General features: G+C 33.2%; 3 protein-coding genes and 2 long non-coding RNA genes across 7 annotated transcripts; 4 read left to right on the forward strand and 1 right to left on the reverse strand.

The window, feature by feature from the left end:
• Nucleotides 1–229: 229 nt before the first annotated feature.
• Nucleotides 230–733, forward strand: LOC106303311 (COMPASS-like H3K4 histone methylase component WDR5B). Its single transcript, XM_013739616.1, has one exon. It carries the CDS (start codon nt 230–232, stop codon nt 731–733), a length of 504 nt encoding a protein of 167 aa, XP_013595070.1.
• A 2,847-nt stretch (nt 734–3,580) lies between these two features.
• Nucleotides 3,581–4,444, reverse strand: LOC106302217. Its single transcript, XR_001262392.1, has 3 exons — nt 4,253–4,444; nt 4,040–4,161; nt 3,581–3,769 (listed from the first exon to the last, which is right to left on the reverse strand). It is a non-coding gene; the product is annotated as an uncharacterized LOC106302217 (long non-coding RNA).
• Nucleotides 3,841–5,638, forward strand: LOC106302216. Its single transcript, XM_013738753.1, has 2 exons — nt 3,841–5,273; nt 5,388–5,638. Exons 1-2 carry the CDS (start codon nt 3,852–3,854, stop codon nt 5,424–5,426), a joined length of 1,461 nt encoding a protein of 486 aa, XP_013594207.1. The 5' UTR covers nt 3,841–3,851; the 3' UTR covers nt 5,427–5,638.
• Nucleotides 5,639–8,933: 3,295 nt separating this feature from the next.
• Nucleotides 8,934–10,276, forward strand: LOC106302157. Of its 3 annotated transcripts, none has more exons than XR_001262360.1 (2): nt 8,934–9,906; nt 9,976–10,276. It is a non-coding gene; the product is annotated as an uncharacterized LOC106302157 (long non-coding RNA). The 3 variants fall into 3 exon arrangements; XR_001262362.1 differs by having other exon boundaries at nt 8,934–9,276; nt 9,820–10,276; XR_001262361.1 differs by having other exon boundaries at nt 8,934–9,276.
• Nucleotides 10,277–14,112: 3,836 nt separating this feature from the next.
• On the forward strand, nt 14,113–15,197 carry LOC106305266. The gene has a single exon (XM_013741648.1). It carries the CDS (start codon nt 14,116–14,118, stop codon nt 14,971–14,973), a length of 858 nt encoding a protein of 285 aa, XP_013597102.1. The 5' UTR covers nt 14,113–14,115; the 3' UTR covers nt 14,974–15,197.
• The last annotated feature ends 836 nt before the right edge of the window (nt 15,198–16,033 follow it).

Genomic DNA, 16,033 nt, shown 5'->3' on the forward strand with positions numbered 1-16,033 from the left:
TTACGTAGTTACACGGATTTGGTATCTTATACAATAAAGGAGAGTTGTCTCTCTCCTCCTTCCTCCACATCACCTTCTAGCATGGGGCATTTTGAACCACGTGGCACCTAAAAAAAATTAACTAAACCGATTTTTTTTTCCTGCGTTCTTTTATTTGTCTTTGTCTCAAAACAGAATTTGGTTCATGAATTTTCTTAGGCCACAAAGATAGATCGATCCATCGACGGCGATGCCAAGCGGTGGAAACGGAGTCGGTAACAGCGCAGGCACAAGCGGAGGTAGTCAGACGTTCAAGCCTTACCGTCACCTGAAAACCCTAGAAGGGCACACGGCGGCGATCTCGTGCGTGAAATACTCCAACGAGGGAAACCTTCTGGCATCCGCCTCCCTGGACAAGAGCATGATTCTATGGTCCGCAACGAACTACTCCCTGATCCATCGATACGAAGGACACTCGAGTGGTGTCTCCGATCTAGCATGGTCCTCCGATTCGCACTACACCTGCTCGGCCTCCGACGACTGCACGCTTCGAATCTGGGACGCTAGGGCTCCCTACGAGTGTCTCAAGGTGCTGAGAGGCCACACCAACTTCGTCTTCTGCGTTAACTTCAACCCTCCCTCGAATCTGATCGTGTCTGGTTCGTTCGATGAGACGATTCGGATCTGGGAGGTGAAGACGGGCAGGTGCGTGCGCGTCATTAAGGAGTTTATTCTCTACTTGAAGTATAAGTAGTATATTTGAAGTCTCTTCTTCTCATCATCTCACTCTTTTTTGTTTCAATCTGAAACATAGAACTAAGTTTCAGTCTAGCAGTTTTGGTTCTAAGAAGAAATTGTCGTGTGAAAACGAACTACTCCTCTGCAAAAATAAGAGGAATTCAAAATTGCATAACTGATGATAATTAAAAACTTTATCACTTACTCATTTGCTAAACAACTATAGGAACTCGTCTGAACCACTAACCAATGAACACCAGCGAATTTCCGGAAGCCATCTTTTAACTTTCGCTTCTTCATTTTTAAAATCGTTTTATACACAACATCGATCGTTGATGCAACTTCAAAAAAATTCTTAAGATAAGAAAAATCAAAAATCTTTCTTCAAAAAGAAGATAAGAAAAATCAAATTATAGGAAAGCACAAGCATCAGTTGTGGAAGAAATTAAACTATTTGGAATAATTTTGTAAACAACCACAACTCTGTTATGAGAGTGATTTTAGTGTTCATTTAAAGTTGATGTAATATGGAAAGTTGAGATCGTGCTGTAATGGTCAGGTAGTTTAAAGTTTTTTACTTTCTTTTTCATTCTACGTGGAGAACAAATAAACTGTTTTAATTTTTTAATTGTTTTTGTTTTATTATTTTTTTGATATAATTGGTCGAGTTGCAGAAAATATAGGAAATAAAAAGAAATCAATTGTTTTTTTTTAAGCTTTGCCAAGTGTCAGATTCTGATTGGTCAGACGACTTGCGATTTAGTCTTTGAAGTATTAAAACATACTTTATATTAGAAACCGCTGATAGATAGAGGCTACGCAACTGATTTAGACGTGTTTGTAATGGTTAATTTGCTATTTAATTAATAATAATAACAGTATAACTATACTAAAGCAGTAGATTCACATAATTTTACAATTATCCGTTTAAAAGCGCATGAATAACAAAACAGAGCCAAGAGGAATCGGAATCAGAATCTTCAAAACCAAGAAGGTATCCGATGTGAGAATCTGAATCAGCATGTTGAATCAACAAAACAGAAGCTGCTGCAGTTTGAGTATCGAAGAATCCATTTCATTTTTATAGTGTTTCTGAGTGTCATGACAAAACATCTGCGAGGAAAGAGGCTTTGATCAACAAAGATTGACTCTTTCCAGTTCGGTACCGGTTTGACCATATACATAGATCCTATATACATGTCCAAACCCAAAAATTGTTTTTGTGAAGCTAAGCGACCTTTGTTGTATATATTTTTGTTTCAAAGACTTGAGTGTAACGTTATTGATCCAAGCATCCCGTACTCTGTGTAATTCTGGTTCATATCATATAAACAAATAATTCTGGTTCATACCGTATAAACAAATGTTTTCCTTTAGTTTCACAGATTTTTTTTTGTTTTTGTAAGTTATAATTAATCAATTTCCCTTTATTACGGTCTGAATTGTTGAACTTTGGAAGTGGTTAATTTTGTTTGATTTATATTGTTTTCTTGAATATTGAACTTTGAAAGTTTTTTTTTTTTTTTTGAACTTTGCAAGTTATTAATTTTGTGTGATTTATATTGGTTTTGGATATTGTTACAGTTTGATTAAGTACATATTAATTTTTTTCTAAAATATCTTAATTAAATATATTTCATTTTTTAAAATAAAAGAAAAGAAATACATGGAGTAATGTATTAAATTTAGAAGCTAAAGGGATTTAATTCTAAGAGGATAAACAAATTTATTATCTCCCTTCAAACAAGAAAATAACAAAACAAACACATGCATTTACATTTTTTTCCTTTTGGAACATCAATTTTACTTTATATTTTAAATTCAAATATATTTACTTTGATGTAATTATTAGCTATTTATTCTATTTTTATTGAATCGGTTAGTAAAAACCACTTACACTCTAGCACTAACCACTATCAAATAGATCAAAAATACAATTATGAACTCATTAGAAAATATAATATACGAACCCGGCGCGTAGCGCCGGAATACCACTAGTTGTGAATGAAGTAATGTTTTTATTATACCATTTTCTTGTTTTTTTTTAATTTTTAACACTTATTGGATTAGTAGTAGTAGTGCATCACTTGATAAAGTAAACTAAAGCTTGAAGTATTAGAGCTCGAAAGGAAGACTTCTCGAGTAATGGGTCTTCTAAATAATGAGAAAGTTCTGTTTCCAATGTATACAAACAATGTAATCTAAAAGTCATATATTTATTTGTTGTCGCCAATCTCTAGTGAAACGTTAACAAATAATCAGACGTTTGAACTTTGAAGAGTGTTCACCCCTTAAACCAGTTAACAATTGATAATAAGTCAATTTTAATTTTGTTGTCTATAAAAATATTAAAATGCTAATTTCTCTAATGATACATCGAGGCAGTGTCGAGACTTTTCTTCGAAAGACTTTGAACAAATGGTCGTCTCAATTACTTAGTGTATTCGGAGAAAAAAGAAAGAAGATTAGTGCACATGATCAAACGTTGCGTGGCTCGGAAAAGGACAGAAGAACATGCGTTATATTACCAATAAAGTCGGTCCACTTCACTTAGTGTTTATTTGGCTCACGTCAGACTCCTTTTCTCATTTTGTACTTTATTTATTTCATTTGTTTTATTGCTTTTGGAAAAATAGTCGAAACTTGAAACACAACCACTACTCACGTTTTGCCTGAAGAATCATTTACACTAATCACTAATGCAAATTTGTTTGTCTCTGATCTTCTTGTATTCTAAATCGATGTCATTTTCTATGCATAGCAGGTTAAGTTTCCAACAGCAAAACAAAAGTAGTTAGTTGTTAATCTCATCATTAGTTTTCAATCAAATCTTTCGTGTGAGGGATTTGTTATCAAGCTCAACTATATGAAATGAAAATATTAAAGATCTTACATTAAATTCCCTCAGCTAGAAATATTGAGAAAGTGATTTTAGAAAAGAAAAATCAAAGAGAAAAGTCTCTTTATTGACAATTAATTATCTACATTCATCTCCTATTTCCCTAAACTCAAGCCTTCAATCTCGGCGCTAGGCCCCAAGCATTCGGCGACCCTATATACACAATAAACTCTATTGATTTTCCTTATTAATAAGAACAACCAGAGTCTCAAACACATAGACTGGTCTCTTTTTCATGTTCGTTTCCTGTTTTTTGCTCCTTGATCATCTTTTTTTTGATAACTTTGATTCTTTAATTTTTTTTTCTTTATCAAGAATGGAGGGGAGGAAACTGAATTTGTATTCTCCATTACCATCAATAAGGCGAATTTCAAGTAAAACAAAGCATTCAAGTGAATCAGATAACAAGACAACAGTTATTACCAGACCAGAGCGTCGATCATGCCTAAGAATAGAACAAGAAACGCCGGTTTCTGTATTACCAGACCAGAGCTTCGATCATCTCTCCGAACCAGCTCCAGTTCCTTTTATGTGGGAACAAACCCCTGGAAAACCAAAAGATAACATGACTATACTGATTCAAGAATCAGGTTTACTAGAAACCGATGATGAAGAAGAAGAAGAAGATTTGTATACAGGTTCTTCTGATGGAACCTTCTCCGTTAACTGCAGCACAAGTGGAGTGAGTGAGATCGAAAAGAACGTTGAGAAAGCTGACGATGCGTCGTCTAGAGAAAGTCTTGATCTAATGATGTCGAGATTCTTACCAGCTGCTAAAGCGATGGCTTTCACACATCAAAAACGCTCTTCAGAGCAAAAGCAAACCCTACAAAACAGAGAAGCACTTGCAATTCGCCAAAGAAGTCAAGTAGTCGCAGAACATGAGCATTTCGCTATTGTTCAGAGTCTTTATAATGATTTAAACATTGATGATGATGACGACGAGGATGATGAGTATGATGTTGATCACCGAATCTACCCTGAAGTTACTATCAAGAAGGCTTGTGGGTTCTTGCCAAGGCTTTGTGCCAAAAACTCATTCAAGATTTCAAACCCGGTTCCTTTGGTTTCAGGATCAAACCGGGGTTTGTATCATTCTTGTGAACAAACCGGTTTACCAAACTGGTCAACTAGGCGTCTTTCCGGTTTTATATCTCCGTACCGAACCTCTCGTTCGGCTCCGGAGAAACCAGAGAGCTTCAAAAGGTTAAACAGAGGAATCAGCAAGTCTCAAGAACTGTATACACCAAGAACAAGAAGAGAGAGTCTTCCTAATCACTCACATTCTGGAGAAGTCACAATGTTTAGAAACTCTATCTCAACTCCGTCGAGGATACAAGGGACGACCATTCACGACTCGAGGTTTCTTGCGGAGGAAGTTATTAGAAGAAGAAGAAGAAGCAGCAACAGGTCAGGGAACCTTTTGAAAACATGGCCGGAATGTACGGCGGCGATTTCTACGCCACCCTTACCAGAAACTCCAACTCGGCCTTGGCTCCGACGAACACTCCTCCCGCCGGTAAGCCCTAGACCTTACGGCGTCGTGTTAGGTCAAGTTGGTGCTAAGAAACTGAGTCAAGAAATTCTTGAATCTACAAAATGGGAAACGATCGTTAAAACATCTTATGTTCACAACGACCACGTTCGTTATTCTCAGGTATTGAATACTATTTGAACATTCTCCATAGAAAAATAAAATTTATATAGATATGTGTAATTGTATTAGTGAACATCTAATTTATATATATTCGTTTTGTGAAATTCAATGCAGGAGCTGACTGTTCATCCCTCTCGCCAGAAAATTACATAAAAACAGATAAATTACTTCTTCGTTTTTACTTTACAATTAAATTAATAAATAGCTTAAATTTCTGCCTCTTATTTTTCATGATGCAGGCAACACGAATTTACCTGAGATTGATTTTTTTTTTTTTTTGTTATATATTTGTGTGTGTGTTATGATTGTTGGCTTTGTTTTTCTGACCACGTGTTTTGTAATTGAAGACCTAAATGTTCTTGATGTTTGATAAAACATAGATAAACCGGTTATAACTAATACGGCTAGGCCGGGACAGTTACACAACATAACAAGGCTGGTTCATAATATTGAAGTATGTAATATGTATCATCTACAATAAAATTTTCGGTTAGTTTCAAAAAAAAAAAAATCGGTTTATGATCAATTTAACAGCGTTTTTTATCAGTTGATTAAAAATAATAAAAAGAATGACGATATTAAAGTTAAATTTAGAGTTCAATTTCTGTAATATCATATACAGTAGAACCTCTATAAATTAATAATGTTGGTACTTTGAAATTTTATTAATTTATAGAGATATTAATTTACAAAAATTTCCTTATTTAGATTTCTTATTTTAAGATATATTTATCCTAAGATAAGAAAAATATTTGATTTTAGTGTATAGACATTAATTGTTATTTTTTTTTGAAATTTGATATTTATATTAATTTTATTATATTATTTGGTGAATATAATATATATTGTATTGCATAGAACTTAAATGTGGTTTTAGATAGAATAATACAAAATCTCATCAAAATATATTAAGTGTTAAAAAAATATAAAGATAATTCCATTGTGAATATAAAACAAACCATATAATAATAGGTTCTTACTTATATAAAATATGTATACATATAAATTATTAACTTATAATTTTAATGAGACCATATATTTACATAGAATTTTTTTAAAAATTATTATCTTATTATTTTATCGATTTGTATCAAATTTTGAACTGATCCAAGTTGGGACCGGCGAAATTTATTAATTTATATAAATTATTAATTTATTAAGTATTAATTTATTGATGTTCTACCGTATGTTGGATACTACTTTTTGGGCTACACATTTGATTTTGACGGTCAAAAATACATTTGAAAAATAAGAAGTTATGGGGAGGCATGTAGTGCATGCACATCAATTGAAAAATATTTACGACGGTGCTCCTTTTTCACACGATTTGAAATCATTATAGCAACTCCAATGGTAGTATTTTACCATAAAATTCTTAAATTATATATTTTATCCGTTTTATTTTAATTGTCGTTTTAGATTTGAGTACACAAATTAAAAAAATATATATTTAATTTTGTGTATTTCTAAAATAAAACATCATTGAAACGAAAATTTTGAAACATAAAGTTTGCATTGGGATTATAAAACAACACTTATTTTGAAACGAAAATTTTACTGTACAACGATGGTTAAACTGAAACGAAAAAAATATTTATATATATATATATATATTAAATATTGTTTAATTAAAAATATATTCAAATATTTGGAAACCCAACCAATAATATCTAATTTGGATACTATTTATTGGGTTTTCAAGAATTTTAGTATGCTTATATATACATACATAAATATATAATTGAAGAATTCCATAGTAAGATATTTACCATTGTTGTTGCTTTTAGAGCAATCTCGACAGTGGACTCCTCAAAAAAAAAAATATATATATATATATTTGGAAAATCGGTGAGAATTCACCATTAGAAGTGCTCTAATTAGACACCATTACATCAAACATAATAATATCGAACGGTGATAAATATTTATTATTTTATTAAAAGCCCTACACTACTAGGTTTATTAGCAAAGAAGAGCATGATTATTTAGAGGTTCTTAGGGTGAAGTTCTTAACGGAATATAAGAATCCGTTTTTTAACTTTTAACTAAAAAAACTAAGAACCGGCTCTTAAATATCTTATTTAAGAGCAAGTTCTTAGTTTTTTTAGTTAAAAGTTAAGAGACATGTTTTTATATTTCGCTAAGAACTTCACCGTAAGAACTTCCAATAATGTCTCAGGTCCTACTTTTTTTGTACTGTCGAAATCCAACTTCTTCTTAATTATAATTACTTTAAATATTTACACAGTATAAGGATCTGTGATTTAATTTGAAGAATTAAACATCTATAATTATGAAAATGTGAAAACTATAAGAAAATTACTAGGGATTAGAGCATAATTAGTGATGGTTTCCGAAGAAAAATTTCTCAGAAAAATAATTACAATATTAAAAAGTAAGAAAGAGAAAGACTAAAAATTGAGGTACGTTTCTTTAAGGCGAATCGATGATGAAGTGGGAAGAAATGATTTCTACGGCTGTCTATATTTTACTGGTGTTTTTGTTTTCTAACTATTAAATTTAAATCAGATAGATAAATTAAACTAAAATAGTAATATACATGCAGATTGAACCGTTGATGATACTCTTAGGGGTTGAAGAAATTAGAAATTTATATTCCAAAAAAGTTCTTCAAGAAAAAGAAATTTCTGGAGACAGAGAGGGAAGAAAAAGAAGAGGCAGGAGAGGCAGAGCCGTGCTTACCCATCCGAAAAAAAAGCAATGGCCTCAGGCCTCTTATATAAACATCAAATCTTAGGCCCCGCTTTTACAAAAAAAAAAATTGATTAGCTTATGTTTTAGAGGTTTTACTTAGAAATATTTGTATTTATTTTATATAAGTAATTTCCATAGTTGCCAAAAAAAAAAAAAAAGTAATTTCCATACATATTTTTTTGAGAAATTGGACTCTACACATACACATAATAGCTTATTTAGCAATATGCACATTTAGAATTGACATTGTTTTCATCGAATTTTATCGGATCATTAGGCCAACATTATCGGTTAGTCCCTTAAGGGTTCCTAAGGAGGGGGAGGGGCCACAAAACATCAGGACCGAGGAAAAAAGAAGAGAAAAAGTCCCTAAATAAGGGACAAATGAGGTGAGTCCCTGTGAGTCCTTGTACTATTCATTTGGGGACTTTCATTTGGGGACCTATTGATAATGTTGCCCTTATACCCCTATGATATTACATGAGTAAGCTACGGTTTGCCTATTACAATAATGAAATTTATGTCTACGTGTAAAAATCCTGCAAAAAGATTTTGGAAAAAATAATAATAATAAAGCCAAATATCCCAAAGAGTAAAGTAGATTTCTTGCAACTGAAAGTACCTTTCTTGAGCTTCTCTCTTTGGTTTCTTCTCAGTCTAATCGAAAACATCATTCTTCGATATTCATTTACTGAAGTTTTGAGTGAAGAAAAACCCTAGAAATAAGTACATTTTTTCTTTAATAGGTTGAAAATCTATGGCTGTTGAGTCCTCGCCGCCTTCTGCGACAGACTTCGCTTTCTCCACGGTTTCGCTTTCATCCGACTGACTAGGAAGTCGTAAGCTATAACTTGAAGATAAACGTTATGGGTAAACCTGTACACTTCGATGCAATTTGGGAGGTTGATATCTACAAGCATGAGCCTTGGGACTTAGCAGGTTTGTTGGGTTTCTTTGTCTCTTTTTTTTGTTTACGTATATGTATGATTTGGTTTCTCTGGTAGACCTGTGAGTTTGTTTCTTCTGATTTTGGATTCTTTGCGGTTTGGTCTCTTGACTCAATTATGGGAAAAGAGCTTAGCTTTATGGACTGAATTCCTTTTCTGGAGAAGTTTCGTTAAAGATTTACCCTTTTGCTATGTTTAGACTATAAAACTTTGACGTAAATTGACTTATTAATTGTATAAATCTAGTAATTTTTGGCAGATTCCTTAAGAGTTTCTTGCTATGTTTGCTTGTGTTTCAGGGAATGAAGCTTTGTTGCTTTGTGGTTAGCCATTACTCTGAGGTTCATTCCAATTCTAGTCTATTGATTGCTTTTTCAATTATATTGATCTAAGAACTGTTTTCTTTGTTGTTACTTCGTGTTAGTGTTAATAACAATTTGACTTGAATAGCAGATAATTGTTACAAACATTAAATCAGTTTTTCGGATAGTTTGTCAACATTACACGGCAATTAGAATGTTAACCATCTCCAGCATTACTTGACCATATTGCCGTTGTAGCTGGGGTATCAAAATTATTGTCTAGATAATATTATATTTACCATTTAGCAATACAGAAAAGAATTACTTTTCAGGAACAAATTCCATCAATATAGTCCTGCTTAATTGTTAATTGCATATTTTGTCTGAAAATAAGAACATGTTTTTCGTTTCGCAAAATGTTGTTGAAGCTTTTGATGAAATGGATAGTCTCGTTAGAATGCATCCTTGTCTCTTTCAATCTCCATTAGCTACAAACATTCTTTAAAACACTTTTAAAAGGCTCACCTATGATCTCTGCACAAAGAATGTGGTTTCTTTGTATTAAGTTCTTGAAAACGATAGGTGTAGCTTATGCTTCAGCTGTTTAGTTATCTCGAGAGTGGGTGTTGTGATTTGCTCGGAGATCATGGTCTCAACCATTTTCTTCTGGTATGTTGAATCTTTTAAGCTAGCTCATCAAGAGATTGCAATGTGTGAATTGTCGTTTTTTTGTGTTAGATACCATCACCACATAGAGACGAAGATGATCAAGAAAGGAATGTGTATTTTTATAACACGAAGTGTGTCTTTAAAGGCATACATTATTAGCTCAAAAGTAGTAACTGAGGAAGAGCTTTAAATCACTCTTCGAGCTGCAAAGGAAGGAATATATTCGCTCCAACGGAATTTAGATGCATCAAGCGATTTGTATTTATGTGTTAAAATTTTGATTAATTTTCTAAAAAGTTGTTTAGCGCGATAAACAAATAGTTGAAAGTCACTTACAGATTTATTCTAGACAATAAAAGTTTTAGCCAGATATTATCTACATATAAATTCCAAATGAAGTTTAAAATTCATTGTTAGATTGCTAACATATTTAATAACATAAAGAACTATTGTTAGATGTCTAACCATTATAATAGCAATAACAATTTGTTCATATTTTTAAATGTATCTTTGAATTATTTGTGAGCATTTTTTGTTAGCTTGCTAACATATCTAACAACATATAACAATTTGATTGTATTTTTATAAGCATTTTTGAATTAGTTTTTGATTTTTTTTTGTTAAATGGCTAATATATCCAATAACATATAACAATTTATTTTATCTTATTTAAATTTTGAATTTTTTTAAGTTGCACACATTCAAGATTAATAACAAGTATTATATAGAAGTATTGTCAACAATGAACAATATATTACAATCAAACACTTTTTTTTTTTGGCATCTACAATCAAACACTTTATATGATTGCCAAATCAAGGTTAGACTCCTAACATTTATAATAATTATTAGCTAATAACAAATAATTTATTAGTGAAAGGTAATGTTTAGTTGTAATAGAATAACACGTTCTATTGGATATAACAATCTGAAATATATTGATTTTGTAAACTTGAACAAACTGATTTAACTCGGTATGGTGAGAAAACCCAAATCCACCTCACTTAGTAAACTCTTGTTTGCTGAAATACAATGGACAATGTATACTGCCAATGGTTACACTGTCAACATCCTGTATATTAAAACAGAAGTCACAACCTTGATTCATCTGTGATTTTTTTTTAAATAGACCCAATAGACCTATTACTGTAAAATCATGTTACATTTAATCTATAATCTTATCATTTAAATTTTGGGCCAACCAGAAATTTTTATTGGGCTATTGATTTAAACAATAGATGATCTATTGGATTTTTAGATAGTATAAATTAAATATATATAATTTAATGTTGTAATACTATACCTCCATATGTTAAATATTTAAATATTTGTCGATGTTAACTTTTAAAATTATAAAGATTTTTAAATAACAAAAATCATATTATCTAACAATGATTAATCTTTACTACTTTAAACCAATGAAAACAAATTTTAAACTATATTTTATTTTAAAAATTAAACAAAAACTAAATGTTTAATTATTTACTCGATAATATAAATCTATGAAGCGAAAAGTTTAATTTTTTAAAAGCTTTCTATATTTGTGAAATGTTACAATATCTTTGAACATGACAATAAAATAATATTTTACTAATCTTTATATATATAGTTACGATTTTAATAATGAAATAATAATCTGAAAATATATATATAGAAGAAGATACAAATACATGTGAAAGTTTGAAACAATCTATTCAATAAAAAAAATATACCGTAAACTTATTATGTTTTAAAAATTGATAGACACATATATATATATATTATAATATATACCAATTTAGAATCGAAAACAAAATATTTATATAAAAATAAATGAAAACAAAAATCCGTGCGGTTGCACGGATCGAGATCTAGTTATATATTAAAAGATAAATAAATATTTAACAGGTCAATAAATTATAAGACACGTTAAATATAAAAGAGGTCATTTTTTATTTGTTATAACATAGCGAGATATCCATAACTCCTACACACCTTCGAGCTGAGAAAAGCAGTGCTAGTATTATACATAAGACAAATATTTCAGTATCAAATTTAATCATATTTACATATAATTTTTTCAGTTCGCCTTAGGCCCCTAAATACGTAGACACGACACTGAGGAGAGAGAATGCAACACCACCATTTGGTTCTGTAGAGACAAAAACGGTGGAAGAAAGAAAACTCGGAGATTATTCGGTTAGATTTGGATTTAATTACGAGTTTTCAACTTAAAACCAATTGGTGATTAGTGGATTGCCCGTAACCCTTTATATATTACTTAACGTTCTTTAGAATTTCCGATGTGGGATATATATCCTAATACTCCTCATCGAGATGATGACTCTTATTGACCAAAAATCTCGGAACTTTAAGACATTTGTACCTGATCGGAAGGGTTAATATTAATTAGGAGTTTGAATATTTAGGATCTAGACGCTGATACCATGTTAGATTTGGGTTTAATTATGGGCTTATAACTTAAAACCAATCGGTGATTAATGGATTGCTGCCAGTAACCATTTATATATTACTTGATATATATCCCTAATATAGTCTGCAAAAGCATTATCTTGCCCTACCTGTGTTTTTGGTTTCTTCATTCTCAAGAAACATAACAAAACTCATTATAAGTAAATTCCTTTTCACAGTAAGTTTTCTTTTTGGTAAAAATTGCACAGTAAGTTTATCTAAATCTTCCCGTCATTTGTTTGATTCTTTTACGTAATTTGCAATATTCTTCAATTAAAGAGGAAATAGGATTTTCTATACATTGCTTGTTCGAGAAGGTATCCCTTTTTATGATTTTTCATCTAAATTTTGTTTCTTTAATCTTTGTGTCTTGTCAGGTATTAAGAACCAACGACTTGTATAGTGGATTCTACTACGACTACTACTACTACTACTACTACTCTTGCGTCCTCTTCTTGATCATTAGCCTTGAAGCTCCTCTCTCGTTTTCTATCAATACCCAAGTCTATGGTCAGTTTTTTAATAATTCATCTTCTTCTTCTTTTCAAGATTTGTTTAGGGTTTTGGTTCTTTAATTTAGGATTCGCATTGTTGAAATTCCGGGTAAGAATGAACTCGGATCCTCATGGAACTCTTTCAAATTGGAATGTTTCTGGTAGTGATCTCTGTTCCTGGTCAAGGGTAACATGTGTTGAAGGTGAAGTGCACATTCTGTAAGATCCTTTCTTCCACAAATCCACCAAATGTGAGATAATTAATGTATTTTAATGTTGTGAAAATGTTTTGTTATCTCTACATGTATTTATAGGGATCTTAATTAGCGGATGTTCTTTGGAAGGAATGTTAGCTCCTGAGCTTAGGCAATTGAGTGAACTAAGATCTCTGTAAGGATATCCTTGATGGTCAAACTCCAATATTTATCGACTATTGGTTGGTTGATGGACTAAACCACATCTTGTTCTTATAGAATACTCTTCAGGAGCCATTTCTCTGGAGAGATTCCAAAGGAGTATGGGAGTTCCGGAAAACTTAAGTCTTGGATTTCAGGATTTGAGAGAATGATTTGAGCGGCACAATTTCACCCGAGCTAAGCAATGTCTTGTCGCCAAAACACTTGTGAGTTTAATTGCTGTGTATATCTTGAGCAAAAAAATTCCTACTCCATAAAAATGTTTGGCGGTTCATTTTACTATCTACAAACAGATATTAAAAACGAATTTTGACAAAAGGTTGTTTAGTTAGAAATCATCTTTTTTTTCTCTCTTCTTAGTGCTAGAGTTGTCAAGGCTCAAAGTTACATTTTGGTTAGTGAGTTTATCATCCAGCTAATTTCCCGTATTCTAAACAAAATATATATTACTTGCTAACCATTATTTACGGAACTCCAACACGAGAAGATATTTTATATCTTAAGTTTATATTTCAATTTGATATATACGTCCAAAATTGTTGTCAGGCAAGTGCTAGCACATTCATCCGAGTTCTTTTGTCCGTTTCCGTCTTAAAAGGAAAGATCCACAAACCAAGAGAGAAGCATTCAATTTTAATAAAGGTTAAACTAGATTTCGCATAAAGCTAATTCTTATCTTGATAACACGTACCCGCCGTATCTGCATGTTATTATAATTAGAGTTTTTAACTTAACGCACATATATTATACAAATATTATTAAAGGGTAAACATACATGCACCAATCCGATGTATATAAGGCCATCGAGTAACGTTTAATAAACTTCACGAACTAACCAACGAAGAGAGATGGCGAGTGGTAGTTCTTCGATTTGTGGGATTGGGCACCTTCAAAAAGAATGTTACTATGAGTGGATGCGTACACAATCCAAACACATCGTTGATCTCAAAGAAGTGCTCATGAGCCAACGATCCAACGCCTACGATCATCACAAACTTGAAGAACTCGTTGGTAGAATCGTCAACGACTTCCAAAACTACGCCGACAAACGATCCGAGCTGGCCGACCGAAGCTGCTCTAGCTACTTTGCACCATCGTGGAACTCTTCTCTAGAGAATGGTCTTCTATGGATGGGAGGGTGTCGTCCTTCATCGTTCATGAGAATCATATACGCTCTATGTGGTTCCCATGCAGAAACTCAGCTTTCTCAGTATCTCCTCAAGATGGATGGAGAAGTCGTTGATGGGCATGACGGTGATAGTTCCATGAGCGAACTAAACGCGACGCAGCTTGCGAAAATCAATGACTTGCATGTGGAGGTGATAGATAAAGAAGATAAGTTATCGAAGCTTTCCGCGAATATGCAAGAGGATGTTGCTGATATGCCAATAGCCGTCACGGCTTTCTCGAGGGACTCGGTTGAAGCTGACGTGGCTGTTGAAGACGCTTTAGATAAGCATGAAGAGGGCATGGCGGTTTTAATAGCGGATGCTGATAAGCTGAGGCTAGAGACACTTAAGAAGATCGTGGAGGTTTTGACGCCGGTTCAAGCGGCGGAGTTTTTGCTCTCCGGGAAAAGATTACACGTCTCGTTGCACGAGTGGGGAAGAGTTAGAGAAGAGCGTCGTTTTGGGTGTGCACGTGCGGAGGATGCTGCCGCTGCTAGAGGTGGAGCTGGAAAGTCGAAGAGATCAGCCACTTGTTGATGTATATATGCGTGCGAGTCTTGTAAGGTTTAATATATAATCGTGTAATATTTTGGTCTAAGTAGACATGAGATCATCTTAAGCATCTTTATATATTTATCTTGTGCAATATTTTGGTCTAAGCAAGCATGAGGTCATCTTAAGCGTCTTTATATGAAATGTTGTATAATATTTTGGTCTAAGTAGACATGAGATCATGTTAAGTGTCTTTATGTGTGTGTGTGGGAGAGAGACGTAGTTACGAGACGCATAAGCTTTTGCATTTTGTCTTATATAAAGAATAACAAAAGCTGTAAAACGTCAAGAGACGACTCTCTTAGTTATGAATACACAAATAAGTTATGAATCTAAACCAGAGCTGTAACACCCCAAAACCAGCCCAATTAAATTTTTAAAAGCTAATGGGTTCTCTACAGCCCAACTAGAAAACCCTAGGGTTCTTCCTTTCCCCACATTATAAAAGCAAGCCCTCACCTCCTTTACCTCTCATCAGAAGTTTAGAAGCGAAGCCCTCCAGAGAATTCCCGGAGACTGAAAGCTCTAGCCGTCGACTTTCTCTCTCTCTCCGCGCCGCCTCTCTCTTCCTTCTCTCCCTTCGCCGCGTCTCTCCTCTCTCTATCTCTCTTCGCCGCGCCTCCTTCTCTCTCTCTCGGCCGCATCTCTCTCTCCTCGCCGTGAACAGCCGCGAGCGGTGATGGTGGCCGCGTGGTGTCATAGACCTCAGATCCCGTTTCTCTTACCCTCTATTCTCAGATCCAAATCCAGATCTAGGCTAAAGTGAGGTGTTCTACCCAGATCTCTTCCATGCTCTTTTATATTGTTGAATGGGTTGCTAGGATTGATTAGATCCTGTTTGTTTTTAGGATGATAGATCATATTACATCAGGACTCTCATACTGAATAAGAACTTTACACGAACGGGTTTAATGATGATTGATGATTGACTGATTGTTTGACTGGTTGAAGATCTGTGGTTTGTGATTGAGAGCTAGGATGGTTAGAAAGAAATGAACGTAGGATCATAAGAGAAATGTTAACCGGTCTGGTTAGATGAATGATA

This window comes from Brassica oleracea, chromosome C7, assembly GCF_000695525.1.
Source record: "Brassica oleracea var. oleracea cultivar TO1000 chromosome C7, BOL, whole genome shotgun sequence".
NCBI classification, from domain to species: domain Eukaryota; kingdom Viridiplantae; phylum Streptophyta; class Magnoliopsida; order Brassicales; family Brassicaceae; genus Brassica; species Brassica oleracea.

Bases quoted from the DNA above. Each gene is read 5' to 3' on its own strand.
- LOC106302216 (XM_013738753.1), top strand. From the start codon at position 3,852: ATGTTCGTTTCCTGTTTTTTGCTCCTTGATCATCTTTTTTTTGATAAC. The intron at 5,274-5,387 runs GTATTGAATACT...AATTCAATGCAG, and splicing joins ACCACGTTCGTTATTCTCAG to GAGCTGACTGTTCATCCCTC.
- LOC106305266 (XM_013741648.1), top strand. From the start codon at position 14,116: ATGGCGAGTGGTAGTTCTTCGATTTGTGGGATTGGGCACCTTCAAAAA.
- LOC106303311 (XM_013739616.1), top strand. From the start codon at position 230: ATGCCAAGCGGTGGAAACGGAGTCGGTAACAGCGCAGGCACAAGCGGA.